The sequence below is a fragment of the Benincasa hispida genome, chromosome 12 (assembly GCF_009727055.1).
Source record: "Benincasa hispida cultivar B227 chromosome 12, ASM972705v1, whole genome shotgun sequence".
In the NCBI taxonomy this organism is placed as follows: Eukaryota; Viridiplantae; Streptophyta; class Magnoliopsida; order Cucurbitales; family Cucurbitaceae; genus Benincasa; species Benincasa hispida.
In genome coordinates, this window is record NC_052360.1 from 69843398 (window position 1) to 69870960 (window position 27563).

General features: G+C 34.9%; 1 protein-coding gene across 2 annotated transcripts; it reads left to right on the top strand.

Moving 5' to 3' along the window:
• The first annotated feature begins 2000 nt into the window (after positions 1 to 2000).
• LOC120092643 (protein KINESIN LIGHT CHAIN-RELATED 1-like) lies at positions 2001 to 27153 on the top strand. Of its 2 annotated transcripts, XM_039050787.1 has the most exons (9): positions 2001 to 3492; positions 4451 to 4522; positions 4635 to 4714; positions 4883 to 4933; positions 5160 to 5219; positions 6636 to 6787; positions 23554 to 24168; positions 24958 to 25875; positions 26715 to 27153. In XM_039050787.1, the coding sequence occupies exons 7-9, from the start codon at positions 23588 to 23590 to the stop codon at positions 26950 to 26952; spliced, it is 1737 nt and encodes a 578-aa protein (XP_038906715.1). In that variant the 5' UTR covers positions 2001 to 3492; positions 4451 to 4522; positions 4635 to 4714; positions 4883 to 4933; positions 5160 to 5219; positions 6636 to 6787; positions 23554 to 23587; the 3' UTR covers positions 26953 to 27153. The 2 variants fall into 2 exon arrangements, with proteins under 2 accessions (XP_038906715.1, XP_038906716.1); XM_039050788.1 differs by lacking the exons at positions 2001 to 3492; positions 4451 to 4522; positions 4635 to 4714; ... (1 more) ...; positions 5160 to 5219; positions 6636 to 6787 and having other exon boundaries at positions 21845 to 24168.
• Positions 27154 to 27563: the final 410 nt, after the last annotated feature.

Here is a 27563-nt window from a genome sequence, read left to right on the forward strand (position 1 = left end):
TGGAAGAGGATATATAGTATTGCCAAGAGATGCTGACATACAAATTACAATCATTTCCAATTTGTTTGGTACGCTCATGGAATACATCATTGTTAAAATTTGGATTGCAGTACGATGGTCACAATGAAGTATAATAGCATACTATCAAAGATCACCCATATCAGAAAGAAGTCAATACAGCCCTAATAACTCAGAAATAGCATTTGCAAGAGCAACGATATGTAGATTCTGTGTTAAAAAGAAACTTCTTTTAAGTTATCCGACACTTGCATTTTTCATATTTCAAATCAAATTGTTACGTACAACTTGAAGATTACTTTTGTAAGGTATATTTAATTTTCATGTTTTCAATTACTCGTACAAATTTAGCTTTCATGCTTCAATTACTTTTGTACATTTAGTAACATTCACATTTTATATATTGGGAAATTATAAAAGAAAATTGTTTAGTTAATTTATAAATTTTGGAATTTATTACAAATAAATTTTTTTATTGAATTTTAAATAAAATTCTCTTAACAAAATTTCTAGACACTACACTACACCTATTGGTTTTTTTAAAGTTTGTTGTTAGGAGTTATCAAAATCAAAGTCCAATTTAGAAAACTAAAAAAAAAAAGGTTTATATATATATATATATGTATGTTAATTTTTCTAAAATCAAATGGTTTTTTTAAAAGAAGCGAAAATGAGAAAACAAGCTCAATTTTGAAAACAAAAAACTAAAATTGATGGTCTTGTTTGGTTACCATTTGGTTTTTTTATTTTTTAAAAATGGTGTTTTTTGTCACATTTTCTTACTCATGTTTTTGTGTTTTCTATATAAACGTAATTATTAGCCACTTTTCAAAAACAAAAGCTACAATTAGAAAACTACTTTTTTTAGTTTTCAAAATTTGACTTTGATTTTGAAAATACTCCTAAAATGTAGGCAACAAAACATAGAAACTAAAGGGGTCTTTTGGGCCCAACTTCGAGTTATTATAACTCATTCCATGTTTAGGGCTCTATTTATGATAGTATTTCGAACTATTAAAATCTACCATTAACTACAATATTTGTTACAAATGGTGTGTTGGCAATATTTGTCTAAGTCGGGCTGATGTTGTTTGAGTTGTCTCTTCTTTCGACTTATCTAACTAAAGGTTGTCTTCTGAAAATGTGGTTTCTGCAAAATATTTTCCGTATGTGGAAAATTCTATCTACCGTATATTTGTAGACATTATCTTAGCTTTGTGCAATTATTTTTAGAAGTTAGGATTGCTCATCTTTGTGTTTACTATGCATATTTAAAGGCTTTCAACATCTTGTTTTAGATTGGCAGTTTTTCACGAAAGATATTGAGTGTCGTTGTCTTGTGAAGTACTTTTTTGTCACAAGTGTTATGTCAATCTTCGAAGGCGTCAAAGGTTGTTTTGTTGTGAGGTTGGAGACGTACTCCAAGATATTTGTATAATTCATCGGTTGACTTTTTAGGAAGAGATTATCAAGCTTAGAGGAGCTTGAAACGTGTGAAGTGGTCACTGCTCGAAAGGGAAAGATAAAGAGCTAGCCGAGAAGGGGTCTCGACTTTAGGGGGAGCCTGTGAAGTTCTTTACTAATATTTCTACTTAGGGGAAGCCTAAGTTACCAAGAGATAGAGACTCAAATCTAGGGAGAGCCTAGGTGAATGATTGAGTGATTAAGCTCTACAGAAGTCATTGTAATCATGTTGTCATTATAGATAAGTATTATGTTGTAATTGCTTATCATTTATATTAGTGAAGTTATCTTTCTGCGCATACTATACCTAGACATAGGTGGTATTCACTGAACTGTGTTACCAAACTTTGGTGTTCCTTTTATCTGTTGTTTATGTCTGTTTGAAATTTTGTGAAATGTTGTAACATTATTCATAACAACGTTTAACTTGCGGTAGGTACCACTACAACAAAAATAGCTTTTTGTGGCATCTCACTATAACATTTTTAAAAAACAGCTATGAAAAAAAAGGAAAAAAAGGCAGAACACAAACGCGACACAAAAGCTCAAATTTTCCATGCTATTTCTTTTTGCTTACCCTAATCTTTGGTTGAATATGGAGGACGACACCGCGATAGGTTTGGCAGAGGATTCAATAACAGAGGTTGTAGTGGCAAGGCGATTATGGTAGTTGTCGTTGTTGCGAAGGGACCCGTGATGATAAGGAAAAGTGGGTTCCAGTCACCAAGCTCGGTTGCCTTGTCAAGGAAGGTTAGATTCAAACACTTAAAAGATTTACCTCCATTCTCTCCCAATAAAAAGGAACCTGATCGTCGACACTCTTATCGGCCCTAACCTCAAGCATGAGGACATGGAGATCATCCTTGTGCAGAAACAAACATAGTCGGGCAGAAGACTAGGTTTAAAGCCTTCGTTTAATTCTGTCATCGCTTTTTAATTCCTGCTTCTCATGGTGTTCGTATTGCTGCTAGTAAGCTTTCCAAAGAGATGCTTTAATTCACTAGTATTATTGAGGGGTTTTTACTTCTTCCAGTAGATCGATTAAGGCACTTAAAAACTTTGTGAAGGTATGTCATAATATGATGTGTGTGTATATATATATATATATATCAATCACTTTTGTTAAATATATGATTGAAATATAAGGTGTTCATTATTATAACGTGTTGTGTTCATTTGTTTCTTTTTGAAATTCATTTTTTTTGGATTAGTCATTTCTGCCTGATATCCAGATTTTCATTAGGCAAACCTTACGAAATTTTTAATGACAGTTTATGTTTGGATTATAGATTTGTTACTAATTTTGGTTGTTCTTTTTTGGATTCATTCTCATTCTTTGTGCATTTGATTGATGAAAACTACGTGGAATTAACTTTTGTGTTCATTTTTTATAAGCTTGCTGAATCGAATAATGGTGTTTAAATAAGAGTATTGGATAGGCTTTTGTAAAATATTAGGTTTTTGTGCGGTTTGTAAAATCTAAACAGTTTTTGAGTAATTAGATTAATATATGGAGTTCATGTGCAACTTTTGATGTTTCTAGAATAGAGAAACTCAAATATTTGTTATGATTAGATGGTATGGAATGAATTGCTTGTGAAGTTGTATGCAAATAAATGGCATGTGAAAAGCCACTAGTTTCTTTTCAAAATTGGATTTTCGTCACTAAAATAAATGGCGTGTGAAGTTGTATGCAAATATTTGTCTGTCTGACTTTCTAAATATTAATTCCCTGCTTGGAGAAGCCTTTAAATATCTCAAAATTCGTTCCACAGCCTTCATATGTTCTTCAATGTGCATGGTTATTTGCCACATCATGTTTTATTTGATTTGTTCACTCGTTACAAATGTTTCCATTTTGGCAAGCAACCTTTGATCCTCTATTGAAAACCTATGGTATCCTTACACCCAAGTTCTTAAGGAAGACTTGCTTCAAAATCTCCATTTCAAGAGCAAGAACTTGTTGGCCAAATCGACAGGGAAGGCATTGTTGTTGGAGGCTGCTGAAAGGTTACTAACTAAGTTCTTGGATTTTAAATGGTTTCGGAAAGAGAAGGATTATTTTTTTTAGGAGAACAAGGATATGTTCCTCAATTGAGTTCATTTACATTAGAAATGATGTGTTATTTTTTATATGGGTACTTAACTGTGCTTTTGTTTCTAAATTCAATCCATAAAGGTTGATTTTGGATGCTAAAATAAGTAACTAAATAAATAAGCACAATCAATGAAGCACAAATATTTCATATGAGACAAAGAATTAGTATTAGATACGTATCGAATATCGATACTTCCAGATACTTCCCAGATACATATCTGACATGTGATTTGACGTATTTATTTCTACGCGTACTTGTTTTTAAAGAAAAAATATAAGCAACTCATTTAATCTTTCCAATCTAAAACTAGACAACTTATTTAAAAAGCTTACTACTCGAGTCCAAAACTAAAAGGAAAAAAAATAAATAAAATAATGGACAACCCTTAGACTAGAATCATCTAATCTCCATCTTCACATTTGATTCCCCACGAAGTCTACCAAAATATAAACAATTTGTTTAGCTTCAACAATTTAATGAAAAAGTTATTCGTTTATCTTCATACTTCTCCCTTTAATCTTCTTCTTCTTCTTTCCAATATGAGTCACTTTTCTATTGCATTTTATTAACTATTGTACTTCAACATCTTAGATATTGTTTTTTTTGTATTGTATTTCAGTGTTTGTATTCTATTTTGTTCTATTGTTATTAACTTATATGCTAAATTTATCTATATCCTAGATTTATTTTTTAAAAAAATACATTTTCAAAGTATCAGTATCCTCGTTTTTTAGAAATATATGTATTAAAAAATATATATAAAAAATGACGCATCCATATCTTAGTTTTTTAGAAATTGACGAATTGTCGTATCCGATTGTATCCATATCATGTAGCTGTATCTGTGTTTATGCTTCATAGTTTGTCAGGAAGGCGAAATCTGGGAAATCAACCAACTCAAATTCAATTACCTTGAGAACTTGGCTTAAATCTATTTGAAGGTATTTTGTCAACTTCTTTGTGAAAATAATTTTGCTTTTATGTATGCTTTTAAGCCAAAAAGGTGTAGTCTCATTCTTTCTCCTCTTTTCATGTCATTGATGTTCATCAAAGATTTTTCATCAGCATGACACAGAAGTTAAGCAAACACAGTTTTGTTGGGTGGGCATTGCAACCACCACTCCAAGTGATAAGTAGGTTTACAATTAGCTTCTTTGATAAAAACATAGTTTACCTTAAACTATGTTATGATCTCTCTACATTTTTCTTTCAAGTACCGTCACACAAGGAAAACTCTGTTTTAATCTAATTTACTCTGTATATGAAGTTTTATCTTCTTTTTCTTTCATTCTACTTGTCAGATTATTTTTGATCATGCTCCTGAAGAAGAGATTTTGGAAGCAAAATTCAAGGTATGCCATTTGTAGAGACTTTTAGTTTTAATTATAAATTCAACACTCTGATGTAGTTTGAGTACCTCTTTTAAACTTTTAGTTAATTGTTTTCACATTTGCATGTAAAAAAACTCAACTTTCTATGACATTTTATCGATATATTACATTCTTTGTATTCAGTTATTTATTCGATTCACATTATAATGCTACCCAATGTTTTTTTCTTTTCAATTTGGTTGCTCAGATGGTGGTAAGAGTATCCTTCTCTTATGTCTCTCCAATTGATCCTTCACCATTAGAAAAAGTAAGCATTTGTCTATTGATTACATCTTTGTCTATCTTGTAAGCATCCACTAGAAAAGGAGTTTCCTTTTCTTATTCTCTAGCTTCTAAGCATCCAACTCAACTGATTGTGTTAACTTTTCTGGGTTGTTTCATTTTTGTTTGATTATTTGTCTATTGATCGTTGAATGTCATTATAAGTGCTCAGAAAATAAGAATATTGGGTGGGATGACGTTTCAAATGGCGTTAATTACATCTTTCTTTTGGTGCAAGTCTGTCTTCTAGTTTTAGACACCACTTTCTTTTCCTGTTATGACACTTATCTCAAAGACAATATGCATTTCATGTTTAGCTTCTAGATTGATCAACGATTTATATGGTATCTATTTCGGTCTTTCCACAAGTTTTCAAGCCCATAAATGGAAGAATGTTAGAGTATTGATATAATTTTTGAGTTGACTAGTGATTTAACACTTTTTGTTATTGTTGATATCATTATTTACCTTCTCTTATCCTCATATCATATTTTAGGCCCTTTGTCAAACAATTCATGATGAGTATTGTGAGGTTGTGGAAAAACAAGTGATTACGGGTTCAAAATACTTCAATAACTAGATTTTCAGAATTTTTGGTCATGATTGGTTCTGTACTGAAACGTCATGATTATCCTTTTACTTCCTCATTATTGATGGTAGAGACTAAGTAATTTTCTATTTTGAACATTGTCATGATGTAGCTTTATTTAGTTACGAGTACAAGACCATATGATAGGGTAAGCTAAGGTTTCAAATCTAAACTTGAAATTCAAGAACAAACTTGAAATATTATTGTTTCTGACCAAAATCTAAATGATCATACCAGATCATCGATCACCTTATAGAAACTGGAAAGAATAAGCAGATATTCTCAACTACATTTAAACAAATGGGACGAAGAAAAGTACATGCGATCGAATGTTAATACAATCCTACTTTGATCTCTTTTACATTAGAAATACATAGCTTACAGTTCAAACTTTCAGAATGGTATTTGCATTCTTTCTATTTCTTTGACATCCTTGTTACTTGATAGATGGACAAAATACACTTTTAGTCTGTGTTTGAAGATCAACTTCTGTTTGACCCCAAGTTTAAAGAATTGATTGTTTGTTTTGAGATGATTCTAAAAAGTCTTTGAAAGTTAGATGGCAAACAAAAAGATGATTTGATAGTTAACTTGTTGACTAGATTTGTTGACATTGTAAAATTATCCTAGTTTTTTTTAGCTTATTTGATAATGTTTCTTTTGGTTTAAATTATTTCTTTAATATTATTTCCTCAATAAGAATGGAAAATTTAAAGCCTTAAGGACTTTCTTTCCTTGACGAAGACCCCTGCCTTAAACCATTACTTTGAGGTTTATTTGTTATTTTCTTACATAGCGTTTGTGGTATATCAGGGCAAGGTCTGTATGAAAATTCAAGAAATTGAATCTCGATTCTGGTAGCATTTTAATCACCTCTCAGCAAGTCTCACGGCTAAACAAGGTCAATACACAATTTGTTGATAGGAAGCTGAATTAAAGGATGCTTAAAACTTCCTCCTTCAATGGTACTCTACTACTAAACCTTCTCGTTCTCTTTAGGGGTTTTATCTTCAATCTGTGTTTCTTACTTTTGGGGTTGAGCATATGAAATGTTGATGACACCTATCATTTTAAGATCAACCGACTACACACTTATGAAACTAATACTTTAACCCTTGTCTAAAACTAATTTGGCCTGTTATGCAGGTATGGTGTTTGAGAAAATACCTAAGAGGAAATTGTTTTGTTTTCTCTCCCCCAATACTTGTTTTGATGGTCATGCTTTGTCTATTTCCTTATTGGTTGATATGTTAAAATTAGTAAGGGACTCAGTATCACCAATGAAAGACTATCAACTTGAAGAAGCTTACCATGCTTGGGTTCTATTTAGCAAACCTAATTGATTGATTGGTTTATTTATGAATGTTAGTCTGGCCCTTAATTGTTAATGAAAAATAAAGAAACAAACATTGGGGGTAAGGCCAACATGAGTGTAGCTCAATTCGCATAGTACTTGTACTATCGATCTTGAGGTTAGAGGTTTGATTCCCCCACCCTACTTTAATTACAATACCTTTGCGGGGAAAAAAAACATTGGGGGCAAGGGACTTAATTGAGTTTTTTTGTTTGTTTATTTATGAATGTTTATCTGACCTTATTGTTCTTCTCAACTTTTTGCTATTCTCATCCTTTTGTTCTTTTCATTATTTGGTTCTTCTCTTCTTCTTCTTAATTATTCTTCATCTATTTTTTTATTAAGTAATTGTAGGGTTCTAGTTTACGTTTGCTTTTGTTTTCCATGTTTTGTTTTGCATTTTCATTTTTCCATACAATATGCATTCTAAACAAAGATAAGATGACAAGTGGAAGCATGATTCCTATGGGAATAATGAACAACAAACTTAAAGTATAAATTTGGTGTAATTTTATCATACATATAAGTCATTCTTTTGTTAGATGGTTCTAATTCACTGGTAAGCTCTTGATTATGTTCTAGTGACTGTTTTTAGATGGTTCTAATCCATTTGATGTAAACCTATAAATCAATATAGAAGTTATTATTGTTTAGTTATGTTGTTTCTATCATTGGCAGATTGCTCTCTAATCACAACACCTATACAACCCGAGATGGTTGAAAAGAGTACTTTTTCAAGGAAATTTGTGAGCCACAATCTTAGATAACTTTCTTCTTTAATACTCTAAAGACTTTACTATTAGTAGAAAACTACTCAACGAAGATCAAATAAAGAAAATGACGAAGATACCATCAACAAAAATATGAAGAAGTAAAGGAAGAAATAACACAAAAGATTTAAGTGGTTCAATCCCAATATGGGATCTACATCCACTGTTGAAGACCTTTCAAGCACTTTTACTGATTTTTGTGAACAAAGTTACAAAGAAGATGGTCGAGAAAGGGAGAAGAAACAGAGTGTATATGTTCACTTGACCTACACTCTTCAATAGTAGCAATAATATGAAAAATACAAACTCATTCACAGCTAAAAGGTTTGAATACTACTGCCCACCATTCATGCTCCTTGCAAATGAACAAAAACAAAGATGGCTTTCTCTAGCTTCATTTCTTACTTTGTCATAAGCCAACGCTCCTCCGATGAAGATTTTCTATCTCAGCAAATTTTTTAGCCCACAAAACCACCTCATAACAAACGTCTAGGTGGAATATTCTCCTCTTCCAGCTCAACAATCAAAGACCAACCAGGCCTTATCAAAGAGCTGGATCCAAGACTCTTTCTTAATGGGCTGTCCAGCTTTAATGCATAGCAAAAGCCCTCACCTGCAAATGAATATAAAGGAGAGTATTTTGGCCCAACTTAATAACTGAAATAAAGATGTATTTAGATAGAAACAACACATCAACAATTCTCCACCTTGTTACAAGATACATCAGTAAAAATACTATTGAAGCAGGTCTTCCTTAACAGATCAGTTAAAAAAGAACTAATCTTGAGAGCCTTCAAACAGCTCTCAAGTTTTGATGCTGGCACAGTTTTTGTAAGAGCATCAGCAGCATTCTCAGCTGATGCTATCTTCTTCATTTGGATTTTCCCTTCTTGAATGACAACCCTTATAAAGTGATATCGAACATCTATATGTTTGGTCCTCTCATGGTAGGTTTGGTTCTTTGTGAGGAAGGCTGCACTTTGATTGTCCCAACGAATGACTAGATTTTTCTTCCAAACTAATCCCAAACTCTACAGCCAATTCATCCAACCAAATAGCTTCTTTGAATGCATCAGTAAGAGCCATATATTCTACTTCAATGGTTGAAAGAGCAGCCACTGTTTGGAGAGAAGATTTCCAACTCACTGTGTTACCATAAAACATAAAAACAAGTCCTGATAATGACCTGTGTTTATCCCTATCAGTTGCATAATCTGCATCAACAAAGCTAGTGAGTACTTCTCTATTGTTTAAGTGTTTGGAATACAAAAGTCCATAAGAAGCAGTACCCTTTACATATCTCAACAGCCATTTAACTCCTTGCCAATGGTGTTTATCTGGATTGGTTATAAATCTGCTAACTACACTTAAGGCATGAGCTAAATCAAGTTTTGTGCCAACCATGAGATACATAAGACTCCCTACTGCATTTGCATAAGATATAGACTTCATTTCTTCCCTTTCTTCATCAGTATGAGGTGAGTGATCAAGTGACAGCTTAAAGTGAGATGCAAGGGGTGTAGAAACAGACTTTGACTCATTCATTCTAAACTTTGTCAACATTTTTAGACAATAATCATCCAGTGAGAGCTTCATTGTTCCAAGTTCCCTGTTTCTAACAATACTTATTCCTAGTATTTTCCTTGCAGGACCTAGATCTTTCATATCAAAGGTCTCTTTCAGCTCATCTTTTAGCTTATTTCTTTTTCGCTTGTCTATACTAGCAATCAGCATATCATCAACCTAAAGCAACAAGAAAATTTCATGACCTTTATCATTATGTTTAAAATATACACAGTGATCTAGCATGCTTCTATTGAAACCACAAGACAGCGTAAAAGAATCAAATTTAAGATACCATTGTCTAGGAGCTTGCTTTAAACCGTATAAGGATTTCTTAAGTAGACATACCTGATTTTCTGTTCCCTTTCTTATAAATCCAGAGGGTTGTTTCATGTAGATTGTTTCTGATTAATCCAATTCCATATCGAATTCAGTGACCAATGACAACAACATTCTAATAGATGTATGTCTTACAACTGGAGAGAATATTTCATTATAATCCACTCCTTCTTTCTGTTTGAATCCCTTAGCAACAAGTCTTGCCTTTTATCTTGGAGAATCTAACCCTAGAGCCTCAAATTTCAGTTTATAAATCCACTTACATCAAGCAATTATTCTGCTTTTCTGGTTTATCTACTAACACCCATTTCTGATTTTTAATAAGTGAATTCATTTCTTCTTACATTGCTTGGTACCATTTATCGCTGTCTTTTGCTCTCATTACTTCCTCAAATGTCAGAGGTTCTTCATGAATGGCTTCAAGTTCAATAGTGAAGGCAAAATGAACTAAATCAGCATTTGCATACTTAGTAGGTGGTTTAATTTGCCTTCTTCTTCTGTCTTTGGCCAGATTATAAGATTGGAGATCTTCTATTTGAGAAAGCTCTCCCTCTATGGTCCCCACCTAAGAAGAATCCTCTACATTTATCTGATTTTGTATTTCATCAGAAGATGGTTTTTGAGCATCAAACTCAACATACGTCTCTAGAGTTTTCTGCTGATCTTCAACTGCTTGTTTCCCTTTCTTATTAGCCATTGCCATCTTAGATTCATCAAAGAGGACATCCTTGCTTATAATACATTTTTCTTGTCCTTCTTCTAAGCACCATAACTTGTAACCTTTTACTCCTTGAGGATAACCTAGGAAAAGACATTTCCTTGCCCTATTTTCCAATTTACCTTCTTTTGAATGTGCATAGGCTACACATCCGAAGACCCTCAAATTTGATAGGTTAAGAGGATGTCCAGTCCACTTCTCCATTGGTGTCTTGAACTCAATTGTAGATGAAGGACAACGATTGACAAGATAGGTTGCAATCTCCAATGCTTCCCCCCCCCCCCCCCTAAAAAAAAAAAATCTTAGGCAAATGAACATTTGACAGCAAACATCTTGTTTTCTCAAGCAATGTACGATTCATTATTTTAGCCAAGCCATTTTGTTGAGGAGTGCCTCTAATTATCAAATGCCTTTGGATACCTTCTCTCTCACACAACAATTTGAATTCATTATTCAAGAATTCCAAACCATTGTCTGTTCTCAGAGTCTTCAGCTTCTTATCAGTCTGTTTTTCAACCAAATTTTTCCATTCAACAAACTTCCTATATGTCTCATTTTTACTCCTCAATAGGTAAGTCCATACTCTTCTTGAGAAGTCATCAACAACTGACAGAAAATATCGAGGTCCACCCATAGTTGGTGTTTGTTCTAGTCCCCAAAGGCTAGCACATGAACATATTCTAATACATGTTTGGAAGTATGCAAGCCTTTAGCAAAGGATACTCTTGTTGATTTACCATATATACAGTGCTCACAGATGCCAAGGTTTCTGTAAGGCCACAAATAATATATACTTATAAAAGGAGGGGTAAAAAGGAAAATGACACAACAACCATTGATGACCAAGGAAAGAATGTGGGGAGAGAAGATGGAGGGGACCATGAGGCTGTTACAAAAGGGCAGGGATCGTACTAAAGGGGCAGGAAAAAGAATTTGTTGAAAGTGAGAAGGTTTTTGGTAAGGAGAGAAGTGCCCAACTCTTTCTAAGGTGCTGGGGTGTCCTTGTTTGTAATTTATTCTTTCAGAAGGACAGGGGAGATTCATTTTGGGGGAGAGGTTTTCTCTATTTTGGGGAAAGGACGAGTAAGACTGGTTGAATGACTGTATCGAGAGGTTCTTTTAAAAGAAATCGTTTATAAATAAAAGCAAGGAGTAGTAAAGCTTCATTTCTATCGTCTTCATCCTTTCTTGTTCTCTTTTTTTCTCTTCTTCGGGTTTGTTGCTATTTTATTCCAACTTGCAAGGGTTAAAAGCTTACAAGTGGTATCAGAGCCACTTCATCCTGGGGCGTACGCGGGTGATGGCTCAGAATAAAATAGAGGAAAGGCTGGAAAAGAATGAGAGGGAAGTATCTGAGATGAAAGAAATATTGCTAGGTCTGTGTAAGAACATCGAGAAGTTGACAGAGTAGATGAGAGAAAGTAATGCGGCATGGAAAGCTGAGGAGTCAGGCGCGTCTGATGGGAGGAGGATGAAAATGAAAGGGAAGGCTGACGAAACCAATTCGACCCCTAGTAATGGAGGAAGAGGATCCGATAAAAGCAAGTACAAAAGGCTGGAAATACCTGTTTTCGCTGGAGAGAACCCGGAGTCTTGGGTGTACAGGGCATAACCCTATTTCGAAATCCACGAGCTATCTGATCAGGAGAAGGTTAAGGTCGCGGTCATTAACTTTGGGCCAGAGGAAGAGGACTAGTTTTAATGGAGCCATAACTGGAGACCTATTAATATGTGGGAGGAGTTGAAAAGGAGGATGTTTGAATACTATAGACCGACCGGGGAAAGGAGCTTGGGCGCGAGGTTATTGAAGATAAAGCAAGAAGGATCCTATGTGAACTACGTGAAGAAATTTGTCACGTATTCGGTACCCTACCCGACCTGGCTGAAGAAGTTTTCAAAGATGCGTTTGTAAATGGACTGGAACCAACCTTGAAGGCCGAAGTGATCAGTAGAAAACCAACCACCCTAGAGGAATGTATGTATGAAGTCCAACTCGTGAGCCACCGCAATGTAGCCCAAGCAATAGTGGCTGATAAATTCCCTATACCGATCATTGAGGAGCTGTTAGATGAATTACATGGGTCAGCAGTCTACTCTAAGTTGGATCCGAGGTCAGGGTATCATCAAATCAGGATGAATGAGAAGGACATCTAGAAGACAACCTTCTGAACTCATGAAGGTCACTATGAATTCCTTGTCATGTTGTTCGGACTCATAAATGCACCAACCACCTTTCAATCATTAATGAACCGGGTTTTTCGTCTTTTTCTTCGTAAATTTGTACTTGTTTTCTTTGACAACATATTGGTATACAGTCCTGACTTATTAACACACGAAACACACTTGGGAGTGGTCTTCAATGTGCTTCAAGATCATAAGCTGTTTGCAAATCAAAAGAAATGCACCTTTTTCCAGGCACGAATCCAATACTTAGGCCATTGGATATCAGCTAAGGAGTAGAAGTTGATGATAGGAAGGTCAAAGTTATGAGGGAGTGGCCACAACCTTAAAATGTTTCTGAATTAAGAGGATTTTTGGGGCTCACGGGGTACTATAGACGTTTTGTGCAAGGGTATGGGAATATCGCAACCCCACTTACTAAGCTTCTCCAGAAAAACTCATTCAAATGGGGTGAAGAAGCCAATCAAGCCTTCATAAATCTGAAGCAAGCCATGGTCACGGCCCCGGTCCTAGCCCTCCCAAACTTCTCAAAAGGATTTGTGATAGAAACAGATGCATCAGGAATCGGCTTAGGGGTTGTTCTGTCCCAAGACTCGAAGCCTATAGCATATTTCAGTTAGAAATTATCAGCAAGGGCCCAAGGAAAGTCTATTTATAAAAAAGAGTTGATGACAGTAGTTCTAGCAGTACAAAAATGGAGGCATTATTTGTTGGGAAGCAAATTCATAATGATCTCAGATCAGAAGGCATTGAAATTCCTGATAGAGCAGCGAGAAATGTAGCCCCAGTTCCAATGGTGGCTAACCAAGCTACTTGGATATGATTTTGAAATCCTATACCAACTGGGGTTACAAAACAAAGCCGCAGACGCCTTGTCAAGAGTGCGAGCACTTGTGGTTCTGAAGAATCCAGCTACAGGAGAACCGTGCACTATCAGTACCAACTATTATAGATATTGAAGTTGTTTTGAAAGAAGTAGAAGAAGATGAGTAACTACAGAAAATCATCACCCTTTTGAGGGAAAATCCAGAGGGGATACCGAGGTATAAATGGCAACATGACCAATTGACCTACAAGGACAGGTTAGTACTATTTAAAAAATCTAGTTTAATTCCTTCACTATTGCATACATTCCATGACTCGGTGTTAGGGGGACACTCAGGATTCCTAAGAACTTACAAGAGAATGAGTGGAGAGCTATATTGGCAAGTAATGAAATCTAATGTAAAGAAGTATGTTGAGGGGTGTGAAATATGCCAAAGAAACAAGTTCGAGACCCTCATGCCAGCAGGCTTACTTCAACCACTCCCTATTCCATACATGATATTGGAGGATTGGAGCATGGATTTCGTGGAAGGGTTACCAAAGGCCAAAGGGTATGATGTTATAATGGTTGTGGTAGACCGCTTGAGTAAGTATGCACATTTCACCCCTCTCAAACACCCTTTTTCAGCAAAGCAAGTAGGGGAAATTTTTATTCAGGAAGTAGTGAGATACCATGGAGTACCTTTGTCTATTTTGACTGATAGAGATAAAATCTTCGTGAGCAATTTTTGGAAGGAGATGTTTACAATGATGGGAACGAAACTTAAAAGAAGTACATCATTCCATCCTCAAACTGACGAACAAACGTATAAGGTAAACCGTTGTTTAGAGACTTACCTGCGCTATTTCTGTGATGAATACCCGAGAAAATGGAACAAATGGATAGCATGGGCCGAATTGTGGTACAACACAACCTTCTATATCTCAATCAAGACCACTCCTTTTCAGGCCATTTATGGGAGACCACCCTCACCTCTCATCACTTATGGGGACAGAAAGACCTTCAACAACACCGTGGAACAGCAGTTACAAGAGTGGGACTTAGCACTCAATGCCTTGAAGGAAAATTTAGCCATAGCTCAGAATCGAATGAAGAAGCAAGCCGACAAACATAGGAGAGAATTGAGTTTTGAGGTGGGAGAAGAGGTATACTTGAAATTGAGACCTTACCGACAGAAAACATTGGCAAAAAGAAGTGAGAAGCTGACACCGAGGTTCTATGGACCTTATAGAATAACTGAACGAGTGGGAGAAGTAGCCTACAGATTAGACTTGCCACCATAAGTTGAAATACATAACATATTCCATATCTTTCAGCTCAAGAAGAAGCTAGGACAAAGCCAACAGATCCAACAACACCCTCCCATGCTGACTGAGGAGTTTGAGCTGCAAATGACACCTGAGACTGTTTTGGGAATACGATGGAATGAAGATATGGCAACACACGAGTGGTTGGTCAAATGGAAGGGGATATCCGAAAATGAAGCGACCTGGGGAGATGTTCGAGTCTTGAATCAGCAGTTCCCACATTTCAACCTTGAGGACAAGGTTCATTTCGAGAAGGGAGGTATTGTAAGGCCACAAATAATATATACTTATAAAATGAGAGGTAAAAAGGGAAATGACACAATAACCAATGATGACCAAGGAAAGAATGTGGGGAGAGAAGATGGAGGGGACCACGAGGCTGTTACAAAAGGACAGGGATCGTACTGAAGGGGTAGGAAAAAGAATTTGCTGAAAGTGAGAAGGCTTTTGGTGAGGAGAGAAGTGCCCAACTCTCTCTAAGGTGCTTAGGTGTCCTTGCTTGTAATTTCTTCTTTCAGAAGGACAGAGGAGATTCATTTTGGGGGAGAAGTTTTCTCTATTTTGGGGAAAGGACGAGTGGGACTGGTTGAATGACTATATCGAGAGGTCCTTTTAGAAGAAATCGTTTATAAATAAAAGCAAGGAGTAGTAAAGCTTCATTTCTATCATCTTCATCCTTTCTTGTTCTCTGTTTTTCTCTTCTTCGGGTTTGTTGCTATTTTATTTCGACTTGCAGGGGTTAAAAGCTTACAGTTTCCTATTGATGATGATCCCAACAGCCCTTGTTTACTGAGATGTTTTAAGCCATTTTCACTAATATAATCGAGCCTTTGATGCCACACTTTAGCTTCAATTTGTTGGTTTTGTGAAGCATTTGTTGTGGATCCTACTATTGTGTGCCCTTCTAAAACATATAAAGGATGAAGTAGCTCCCCTCTTAGCTTCATCATCACACCTTTTACAACTTTAATAGTACCATTTTCAAGTTTACATAAATAGGCAGCTGTGTCAAATACACCAAGAGAAAGTAAATTTCCCTTTTTAAGTCTGGAACATACCTAACAGGATTGAGTTCCCTGACTTGGTTATCAAATATTTTTACTTGAATTGATCATATTCCTTTGACACTACATTCATGATGGTTCCCTAAGAGAACTTTACCTCTATCAATCTCTTTGAAGTTTTGAAACCAGTGACGGTTGGGACTCATATGAAATGAACACCTTGAGTCGAGTATCCATTCAGCTTTAAATTTTCCATCTATAGCCATCAACACTTCAGCATCTTGATAATCTTTAATTACAGTAGCATTCTGAGAATCATCTTTCTTATTTTCATTCTTTCTTTTGTTCTTTAATTCAAACTAATTCTTCCTTATATGACCTTCTTTATGATAATGGTAACACTTTTTCACTTTACCTTGAGATTTTGACCTACCACGCCCAGAATTTTTATTTGATTTCTTTTTAGGTCTTCCTCTAGCCATCAGGACTTCAGATTCCTTTGCCTTACCCTTCTTCATCTTTAAATCTCTAGATCTTAAAGCATTCAACACTATATCAATTGTGAGACTATCTCTACCATATTTTATAGCCATTTTTATTTCATTGAAAGTATCTGGGAGAGATATTAGCAAAATAATTGCCCTATTCTCATCAGACATGGTTTCTCCTATGTTATTAAGATCTAGCAATACACGATTGTATTCATCAAGGTGATACTCAAGATCTTTAGCAGGATCCATCTCAAACCCAAAGAATCTCTCCTTTATATACAACTTATTAGTAAGGGACTTAATAAGGTAAATAGAATCGAGTTGTTTCCATACCTCAACAGCTGTATTAGCTTCATTAACTTGCCTCAGAACATTATTTGCAAGATATAGAATAATCGTACTGTAGGCAATTTCTTTCATCTCATCGATCTCTTCAGGTTTCATGGTCCTAGTAAGGTCAATGTCCTCATCCAAAGCCTTGGCTACTTTCTGTTGTACCAACAGTGCCCTCATTTTCTTCTTCCAGAGTGCAAAGTCACACTTCCCATCAAAGCGTTCGATCTGAAATTTGGCTTCCATGGACATGAATTGAAAAAACTATTCCAGACAGTCAAGTTCGATGTCTCTGATACCACTTGTTAGTAGAAAACTACTAAACGAAGATCAAATAAAGAAAATGACGAAGATATCAGCAACAGAAATATTAAGATGTAAAGGAAGAAATAACACAAAAGATTTAAGTGGTTCAATCCCAAGATGGGAACTACATCCACTGTTGAAGATCTTTCAAACACTTTTACTGATTTTTGTGAACAAAGTTATAAAGAAGATGATTGAGAAAGGGAGAAGACACAAAGTGTATATGTTCACTTGACTTACACTTTTCAATAGTAGCAATAATATGAAAAATACAAACTCACTCACAGCTGAAAGGTTTGAATACTACTGCCCACCAGCCATGCTCCTTACAAACGAACAAAAACAAAGATGGCTTCCTCTAGCTCCCTTTCTTACTCTATCATAAGCCAACGCTCCTCCGGTGAAGATTTTCTATCTCAGTGAATTTTTGAGCCCTCATAACAAACTTCTAGGTGAAATATTCTCCTCTTCCAACTCAGTAGTCGAAGACCAATGAGGCCTTATCAAAGAGTTGGATCCAAGACTCTTTCTTAATGGGTTGTCCAACTTTAATGCATAGCAAAAGCCCACACCTGCAAATGAATATAAAGGAGAGTATTCTGGCCCAACTTAATAATTGAAATAAAGATGTATTTAGATAACAACAACACATCAACATTTACTTATAAGGCTAGCATATTGGTGGAGAAATTTAATTGTTTTGATAGTTTCAAATTTGACAATGATGTACCAGGATCAAGGTTCATTTTCTTTTTGGTAGCTTGATAATAAGATAATTGAGGCACAATAGTTGTGTGTGTGTTCAAGACTAGGTCTACCCATGCAACTGTTATACCATAAAGTTTTTAGATTCAATGAGAGAACAAAAGAGAAATAAAGATTAAAAAAATGGTGATTTCTAGATGTAATATGCAATCTCCAAACATGTGTGATGTAATCTTATTTTGACTTTGAGTCGACTAGCTTAGAACAGAGACTGAGAAAGAGTAAATTGAGAGTTGTGTATTTGGCACTAGCAAGCCGTAAATCTCAATAATGGTATAACATTGTTTACTTTTATACATAATTTGTGGGCTTCATTATTAAATGAGCTGTAGATTTTGGTACAAATTTATATAAACACTCCAAAATGGTTTTTAGCACTCTTATGAGCTTTGATCTGGTTATTATTACTATCTTTTTATCAATGTTTGCTTTTGCTTTTATTGTTGATGAAATTTATAGGTATATTGTTTTGAGTTTTGTGATGTGAATCATGCATGTTGAAGTCGGAGTTGTTGTAATGATTTTTTTTCTTCTTTTGTCTATTTCACAAAGTTCGATAACCTGTTCTTATTTTTGTTCTCTTTAGGAACATTTGGGCAAGTTTTAGAATGCTTGAATTTTCATACCCCTAGACCACCTTCTTAGCCTAGAGAAAAGCGTGACTGTAGCAGTTACCAACCCCTGGGCTTATACTTACTGCCTAATAACTCTTGCAGAATAACTTTGATACCAATTATAATTCATATGCAATGGGACGTCTTTAGGCCCATAATTTATTAACTTAGAAACATAATATGTTTGGAGTCATTATAACACTTGATTTACAAGTCCCAAAACCCACAAACCCTAGTCTCTATATGAACAATAGTAACATGTGTACAATACTAACAGTAACCACCTAGCAAATGGTTACAAGTCTTTGGTCCTTTAGTGGCAAAGAAAACGCAAAGCTATCTCCAGAGGATTTGACCGCTACTTGTGGGGGGGAAAAACATTTGAAAACGGGGTGAGCTTACGCTCAGTGAGTGACCGAGAAAACATAGTAAATTCTCATGCATGATTTCACAAATGAGTTTTTAACTGAAACATAAACTTTTACAGTATTTGTACTGCAGCATAAACATTTCCCAAGTGTAAAACATATAAAGCTGTTTTAATCATAAAACAGTAAAATCATTTCTCAATCCAATGTACCCTACTGTGGGTAAAACAATCCCAACACCAACTACTAGTCCACAGAGAACCTTTTTGCTCAATCTCTGACTCTATTCACTTGTGGTCACACTATGTACCCTCACACATTAGGTACTTCTGCTCAGATACCTTCTCAATGTTCTTCAGTATCCCGTTGGCTTGGTACCTTCTCAAACGTCCTTCAGTACCAATATATACCTTCTCAAATATTCTTCAGTATCTAGTTGGGTGGATACCTTATCAAATGTCCTTCGATATCGCATTTTAATAAAAACTAGTCATAAACGACTTTTCTCTTTAAAGCATGTAAAGTATAACACATATAAAACATGACTTTAAAGATGTTACATATGTTGGATCAAATCAACACATATAAATAGTTTTTCAACAATTTCTCACACATGCATGCGTTCAAACATAATTCACAACTTGCTTGGAAATCACTTCATAAAACTAGTAGGCATGAGAATATTCTTGAAAACATGCTTTCTATAACACGTTGTAATCAAACAGTTTAGTCAAAACATTTTAGCCACTCACCTTGATTTCTTAGGAGCTTTTCACTCTAGTGGGTCCTCGGGCTCCTTTTCACCCTTAGAATCTAGATTCAATTTACAGCTTAGATTACTCGTAGTTCTGAACCTTATTTTGAAGTACTTCGTTCTACAAACGTATTCTAAAATGTCTCAGGAAGCTTACCCTAAAATTTCAGCTCATAAATTCTCGTGTTTTGGCCGGAATCATAGAATCTTCAAGACTGGCCCAGACTGATCCGACAGTCTGACCCTTTTGCCTTCTTTTCAATCTCCAGCTCGGTTCCTTTGAGTTTTTCCCTCCGGCAGCCACATTTTGAAAACTAGACTTTTAGAGCTTTCAGATGGCTTTGGAATCACTCCAAACACAAGAGTAGATTGGGAGATCTCTTCGTCTCAAATTGATACGTACTCCTCAACCCTCACTACTCTCTCTCTCTTTTACGAAATTGCTGATTTTGTGATTTGAAAATGAAGTTCCAAAGGCTCTATTTATAGGCGTCCAAACTTTCCCTGGTATTGACACCACCTACTTGGCTGCATGGCCAAGTGTTTATCTCTCCCCTTATCAACGCAAGCTTGCATCATCTTGGCCCAAAGTGTCTTTTTTATATGCGTCCACCACAATTCCTTAGCCCGTAAGAATTTCTCCCAAGAAGACACATGGTTTGGCTGACATTTTCCCTACCTCACCCTCCGTATGTGTTCAACTTAGGGTTTTCAACGCATAATTCACAATAACGCAGCTAAATTCAATGTATAGGTGCTTGCCCGGCCATTCAATGCATAGGCGAGGCCCTTCGACGTTTGCGTGGGCGAGGCATTCGAAAACAGCACCGGACGAGCCGTTGCTGCATGCATAGGTTGCTCTCGCTCTCTCCCACTTTCTTGCTAGTCTCGCTCTCTCCAACTTTGTCGCTCAAAATCTCGCTCTCTCTACTCTCTCTCTCCCATTTTCTCTCCCAAGATCTTATTCTCTTCAATCTTGCTCCTCCTATTTTCTTTCCAATCTCGCTAATCTTTTTGTTAGCTACTGTGAACCTTGTTTATCTCCGTGCAATTTCTACACGTTTGTCCACTACTTTGTGCCACTTTTACATGAATTTTCCAGATTTTTCCCAAATAATTTTCTATATTTTTCTCAGTTCTTCAATCCTTTCTTCAGTCATAACGCATTTCACATTAATTCCATACTTAGCCAATTTTTCCCAAATTTCCCAAACTCAATTTCCATATTTTTCTTTTCAAATTTCCATCCCTTTCTTCACCATTCCATACTAACTTTCTCATCAACCTACTTATTATACAAATTTCATTATAATTTTACCAATTAAAGCTCAACTTAAATTATTCAAGAAAAAACTACTTAACACTTAGAAATTTTCTTCCCTTTAACATAGGTTTTAACTTTCACTTAGTTAATTCCTTTTATCACTTGCTTAAGTAAGGAAAATAGAAATCTAGGTTTCACATGAATTGCGAGGAAAAGAGGTTGTAGCTATTAAGTGAAATAAAGAGCACCACTGCTAAGTGAGAAAAAAAGGTTGTAGCTGTTTGGGCAAGTGCTATGTAAACTATATACAATATTATAGATTTACATGATTACAGTTGATTTTATAACTTCATTTGTAATAGTTTGTTACTGGTATAAACTATATACAATTTGATCAAAACCGACTATCAAGGCGAGATCAGAATGTAATGTGGTCTTTTAATTTTTTTTTTTTTTTTTTATTGTAAAAACTGCAACTAATTATAGCATTTTTTTAATGCTATGAAAACAACATTAAAATTATGTAATAGAAAATGAATATTTCATAGTTTTTTTTATAGCATTGAAAAAATGTTATGGAAAGTCAGGGACTTTCAATAATATTGGCTACAACAACATTCCTAAAATGTTATAGAAAATCTTTTATAGAGTTTTTTTTATCACTATAAAAATGCTATAGCAAGTCTTTTATAGCGTTTTTTTACCGTTATAAAAACGTTATAAAAGACTTTCTATAGCGTTTTTTGCCAATGCTATGAAACGTTTTCATAACATTAAATATGTGCTATCAAAAGTTGATTTTTTATAGCGTTAAAAAAACACTATGGAAAGTCGGAGACTTTCAATAACATGGACTACGATAACATTTCGGAAACACTATGGAAAGTCTATGATAGCGTTTTTTAAAGCTATCGTGTGATATTTGTTGTAGTGTACACCAATATTATTTTCAATATTATCATTTGAAATTCCTTTTTGTTATAATGTTTACTATTTCCACTGATACTCTCTTTTTCTCTTCATTACCGTGTTTACTATATTCTAACTAGACTAACATAGTCTTCACCACAAACACTGACTATTTTAACCTAGACTAAAATAGTATGTACCTCAAACACAAATTTTTATAGTCTACATAATATAATGACTGATTATAATAACCAACTAGCACCGCACCTGCAAGAAATGAGGAAACGTTGTTTATAGACTTAATTTTCAAAAATTGAAAAACTAAATGCCACATAGTTACTAACTAAGACCGAAATCATTATCCAACATACCCAACTGTAATTTAGAATAAAAATTAAGATTTTTTTTTTAAAATTATGTTTTGTATTATTCTTGCGTTTTTCACAAGAATCACAACCAAACCAAAAGTTTCAACTTTCAAGTTCAACACCCACTACACTTGAATTATATTACCAAAAAGAAGAAAAAGAGAAAACAACATTACAATTTAAAATCATCTCACACATAGAAACTAACAAAATCAAAGAGATTTCACAATAAATTTGATAGATGTTTTGATTTGGATACTAAATTAGAATACAATGTTCATATTAAGTCCCAAAAAGCAAGAATTGCTGAAGAAGCAAAAAAATGTTTTAAGATAAAGGTTGATAAAAAGGCTCCAAAAACTCCAAACCAACATGCACTTCCAAAACTCATTATGAATTTTGCTCATCTTTTTCATACAAAAGCTTGTCTCCTTATAATCATGAAGAGTTTCTTCTAAGCAACCCTTCCACAATTAACACCTTAGCCCCACCACCAACAAATCTTAACCTTCTTCTTCATTTTTCTTGACATGGGCACTTCTCTTTTTCTTTTTTCTTTTTCTTTTTAATTTTTAATTTCCCTATTGCAGGAGTAAGTGATCGAATCATCATCCAAACCTTTAAAATTGTATAATAATAACTCTATCAATTGAATTATATTTAGATTGACCGTTCTTATATTAACTACTTGTTCTAGTAGCTAATTTCTAATATCTAAATAATTTTTCAATTTTATTTGATACCTTAATGTTAAAATTGGCTATAATTGATTTAAGTGGCTGAGTTAGCAAAAATTTAGAGTAAGAGTTAGGAAAGCTTCCAATTTCTCTTCAAAGTTGTATGTTGACAAATTTTCAATTATTTCTCTTCTCGTAAATGTCACTTGTTTATTTTTTTAAACTTCTCATTATTCACTTGTGTATCATGTCTAGAGATATTCATTTAACCCGCAGGGTTGGGGCGGAGACGGGATTGGGACCGGAAAATGTAATCCCCATCCCCGTCCCCATTTAATAATTATGAGATTAAATTTTTTATGTATATCTTTGCACATAAAATAATATTGTTTTTGTTAGAAAAGTTTACAAATTTTTCTTTGAAAATAATGCATTGGAAATGAGCTATTTGACTAATAAACTTTTATTAAGATTGAGCTAAATAGTTTAAAAGTAGTTAAAAATAAATAATTAATTAAAAAATGGAGAATTTTTGCTGGGGAATCCCGCAGGGAATTTCGGGATTGAAATAGGGGACGGGGAAGGTTTTCCAGACATCTCTATTCATACACCGTAATTTCAAAATGTACGTCAATTATGTTTCAACACAAAATTAAATGAACAAGAGATCTATTAAAATCAATCTATCACTCGACTTTGTTGGAAAAAGAAACCATCACCAACCAAATTTTATTTAAAAAGAAAAACAAATATAGCGCATATATTTAGGGTATTATGGCTTCATTTCTTTTTGTGAATCTGATCCCTCTCCCAAATTCAGACTTCTCACAACTTCACCAATTTGCATCATCAAAATGGGAATAGAACCAAAAACGCCCCATCTTCGCATTCAAGTCCCACCCATAGTAAACGATGACACACAACATCAAAACAACAATTACAAAACCATGACACCACCATGGCTAAAACTCATTCCCTCTCCATCTCCATCTCCACAAAAATCAGAACCGAACCGAACCTGGCTCGACAACCCGGACCACGGTCCATACCTACTAAAGCTAGCTCGGGACACAATAATTTCGGGTGAGAGTCCAACCAAGGCCTTGGACTATGCAGTCCGAGCTGCCAAGTCATTCGAGAGATTTCCAGGCCTTGGCGTCGAGCTGCCCATGAGCTTGCACGTGGTCGCTGCCATTCACTGTCGGCTCGGCCAGTTTGATGAGGCCATTTCAGTTCTCGAGCGGTCCATCGACGTTGCGGAAGCCGGTAACGGACTGGACCATGCTTTGGCGAAATATTCTGGGTACATGCAGCTTGGGGATACTTATTCCATGCTGGGGCAGTTGGATAGGTCCATTTCTTGTTATGAGGCTGGTTTGATGATCCAGATTAATGCTTTTACTGATTCTGACCCTCAAGTTGCTGAGACTTGCAGGTACCAGCTTGTTGACTTGCTTACTATATATACACATATATATATATTCTTAAGGGATGATTTGAGTAATTTTATTTTCCAATTTCTAATTGGATCAATCATATATGCTTTATAGAATGGCTTGTTTAGCTGTTAAGAATTTTGAGTGAATTCAAATGGTTAGATGGCAGAATCTGGTCCATAGAGCTCACCTAACATTCATATGACATCGACTCACTAAGGAGAATACAATTTGTGCATGTATAATATTTTTGTGTGCGCATTTGTGTGTGTACGATTTTTTAAAAAATAATAATGAAAACAAATGGGGTGGAAAATGCGGAATGGGGAACGAGGATATGAAGAATGTATTTTCTGCATCCATTCCCATTTAGTTCATAGGAAATTTTTTTCGCCTACTTCCTCTCATTACCTACTTAAACGGAGATTGTCCATCCCATAAATGACGTGCCATTTTTTCCTCACTTTCTCTCCCATTACTTGTCTAAACGGAGATTTTCTACCCCATTAGGGATGGATCCCTACGAGATAAATGGACGTCTCTAAGTAGAGTAACTAAGATAGAGATGACTCACCGATATCATGAAAATAAAAGATTAAAATACAATTTTATTTCATATATATACTTTGAGTTTCATTTTTCCATCTGAATTCATTATTTTCAATCAACCTTAAAATATTATTCGAAGTTAATGTTTATAGAAAATCATTCAAATGCTTTCAAATTTTATAAAACTAAGACTAATGGAGACCCTTTTTTTTTTTTTTTCTTTTTTAACAAAATAACAGGTACTTAGCAGAGGCACATGTACAAGCAATGCAATTCGAAAAGGCAAAGAAATATTGCAAGAAAACACTAGACATCCACAAACAACATAGTCCACCAGCATCCCCACAAGAAGCAACTGACCGCCGTCTAATGGCTTTAATTTGTGAGGCTTTAGGCGATTCTGAATCTGCTTTGGAGCATCTAGTTCTAGCTAGCATGGCAATGATCGCCCACGGCCACGACACCGAGGTTGCTGCCATCGACGCTAGCATTGGTGATATCTACGCCTCCCTCTGCCGCTTTGACGAGGCCATATTTGCCTACCAAAAAGCCCTCACAATCTTCAAGTCCACAAAAGGGGAGTCCCACCTCTCCGTCGCCTCACTCTTCATCCGTCTCGCCGAGCTCTACAACCGCACCGGCAAGTCCCGGGAGGCAAAGTCATACGTGGACAATGCGTTGAGAATCTACCTGAAGCCTCCATCGGGGGCTTCATGTGAAGAGCTTTCGAGTGGGCTAGTGGAGATCTCCAGCGTGTATGAAGCCACGAACGAACCGGAGGAGGCATTTAGGGTTCTACAAAGGGCGACAATGGTACTGGAGCAGGGAGTGGGAGGCGGACGATGGAGCGGGAGTGGAGCGGTGGCCGGGATAGAGGCTCAAATGGGGGTGATGTTTTATATGGTGGGGAAGTATGGAGAGGCTAGGAAGGCATTTGAAGGGGCAATTGGGAAGCTAAGAGCTGGGGCTAAGTCAGCAATGTTTGGAGTTTTGTTGAATCAAATGGGATTGGCTTGTATTCAGCTCTACAAAATTGGGGAAGCAGTTAAGCTGTTTCAAGAGGCCAAAGTGGTGTTAGAGGAACAATATGGTGTCTACCACTCTGATACTCTTGCTGTTTCTAGCAATCTTGCTGCCGCTTATGATGCTATGGGAAGGTATAGCATTTACATACTATATATATTTTTAGTTAAGTACCGTCGTCCTTAATTAAAATCACTTTTGTCATTTTTAAAATCACTCTAAAAATGTTTCTAAGCATTCAAAATCAATTTTAATACTATAATAAAACTTTGTTTAAACGTGTGTTTTAGAATGATTTTGAACCCAAAAAATCATTTTAATCATTTCAAAATCAATCAAGTAGTAAACAAAAGTAACTAAGTTTTGTGTTATTTTTAATAACTTTGAGGTACACACGTAATTTCACACTTTAAGAAGGTGCAAAAGGAAATTACCTTTTAGGAAGCAGGTCATCCTTTAGAAGTTTTTAGTCTTTTGGCTTTAGCTCGAGAATTTTTTCTAACAAAAGAACATTCTTCTTTTATTAGGTTATGGTCCTGAACTTATATTTAAATTAATTTATTTAGTTCTTAAACTTTAAAAAAGTATGTAATATATGTCTCTAGAGATTTTCTACAAAATTGATCATTGACATGTTCAAATTTCCTAAAAATTAATTTGTTTGTTAAATATAAAGTTTAATTTTATATGGACAACTGGAATAAACTATAGATTTTTTATTTTTTGTCTAGTAAAATGAATTAGTTTAAGACTTATTAGATATAAGTTGAAAAATTCAAGAACATATTGACACAAAAACCAAAGTATTAAATTAAAAACTTGATTCTTTTTAAATTTCAAGAATCTATTGGACACAAAATTAAAATTCCATAAATTTATTAGGCACTTTTAAAACACATACTTAGTGTGGAATTTAGAGACTAAATTTGTCTATCTCTTTTAATTTTTCTTATTTGATTTATTACATATGTAGTGTGGAAGAAGCAATTGAGATATTAGAACATATCCTTAAAGTGAGGGAAGAAATGCTTGGAACTGCAAATCCAGAGGTAGATGAAGAAAAAAGAAGGCTAGAGGAATTGTTAAAGGAAGCAGGAAGGGCTAGAAATAAAAAGGCAAAGTCATTACAAATTTTGCTTGGCTCCAACCCCCTAAGGATGAAGAAAGAAGTAGCAAAGAGATGGTCTGGTGGCTTCAGTTTTAGAGCTTGACAAAATGTTCCTTTGGACTATATTTAAAAGCTTCCCATATACTCTTAATTTACTGGTCAAATCTTCATACTCCCACTGTTGTTCACTACAAGAAAATTGGATTCCATGACACTTAAAATTTGACTCAATTATCGTTTTTGACTTCTTTTTGTCGTTGAATCGACCATCAAAGTAAGAGTATCACGATACTTTTTAAAACTATCATAATTAATTCTTTAATGACTTAACAGTGACAATTATAAACTGTCACTATCAATTGTACTGTCAATAAAACATATATTTTGGTATTTTTGCAATGCCACAAACATGTTAATAATGTCACTGTTTATTATCATGAATATCTTGGCAATGAAAATATATATTTTTTAGTAAATAATTATCATACAATCAAAATACATGTTTATTGTTACTGAAATGCATATATATGATAACACTCCTACATTGTCAATTAAATTTATTTCAAAGACTGTTTGTTAAGTGTCTAAAGAAATACTTATAATGATTGAAAGTTACTTTTTTAATACTCCAACAGTCAAGTATGTTTTTCATGATCAATTAATCCAATTTTGAAACATATTGACATTGTTTTTACAAAAGGAACTATATACAAA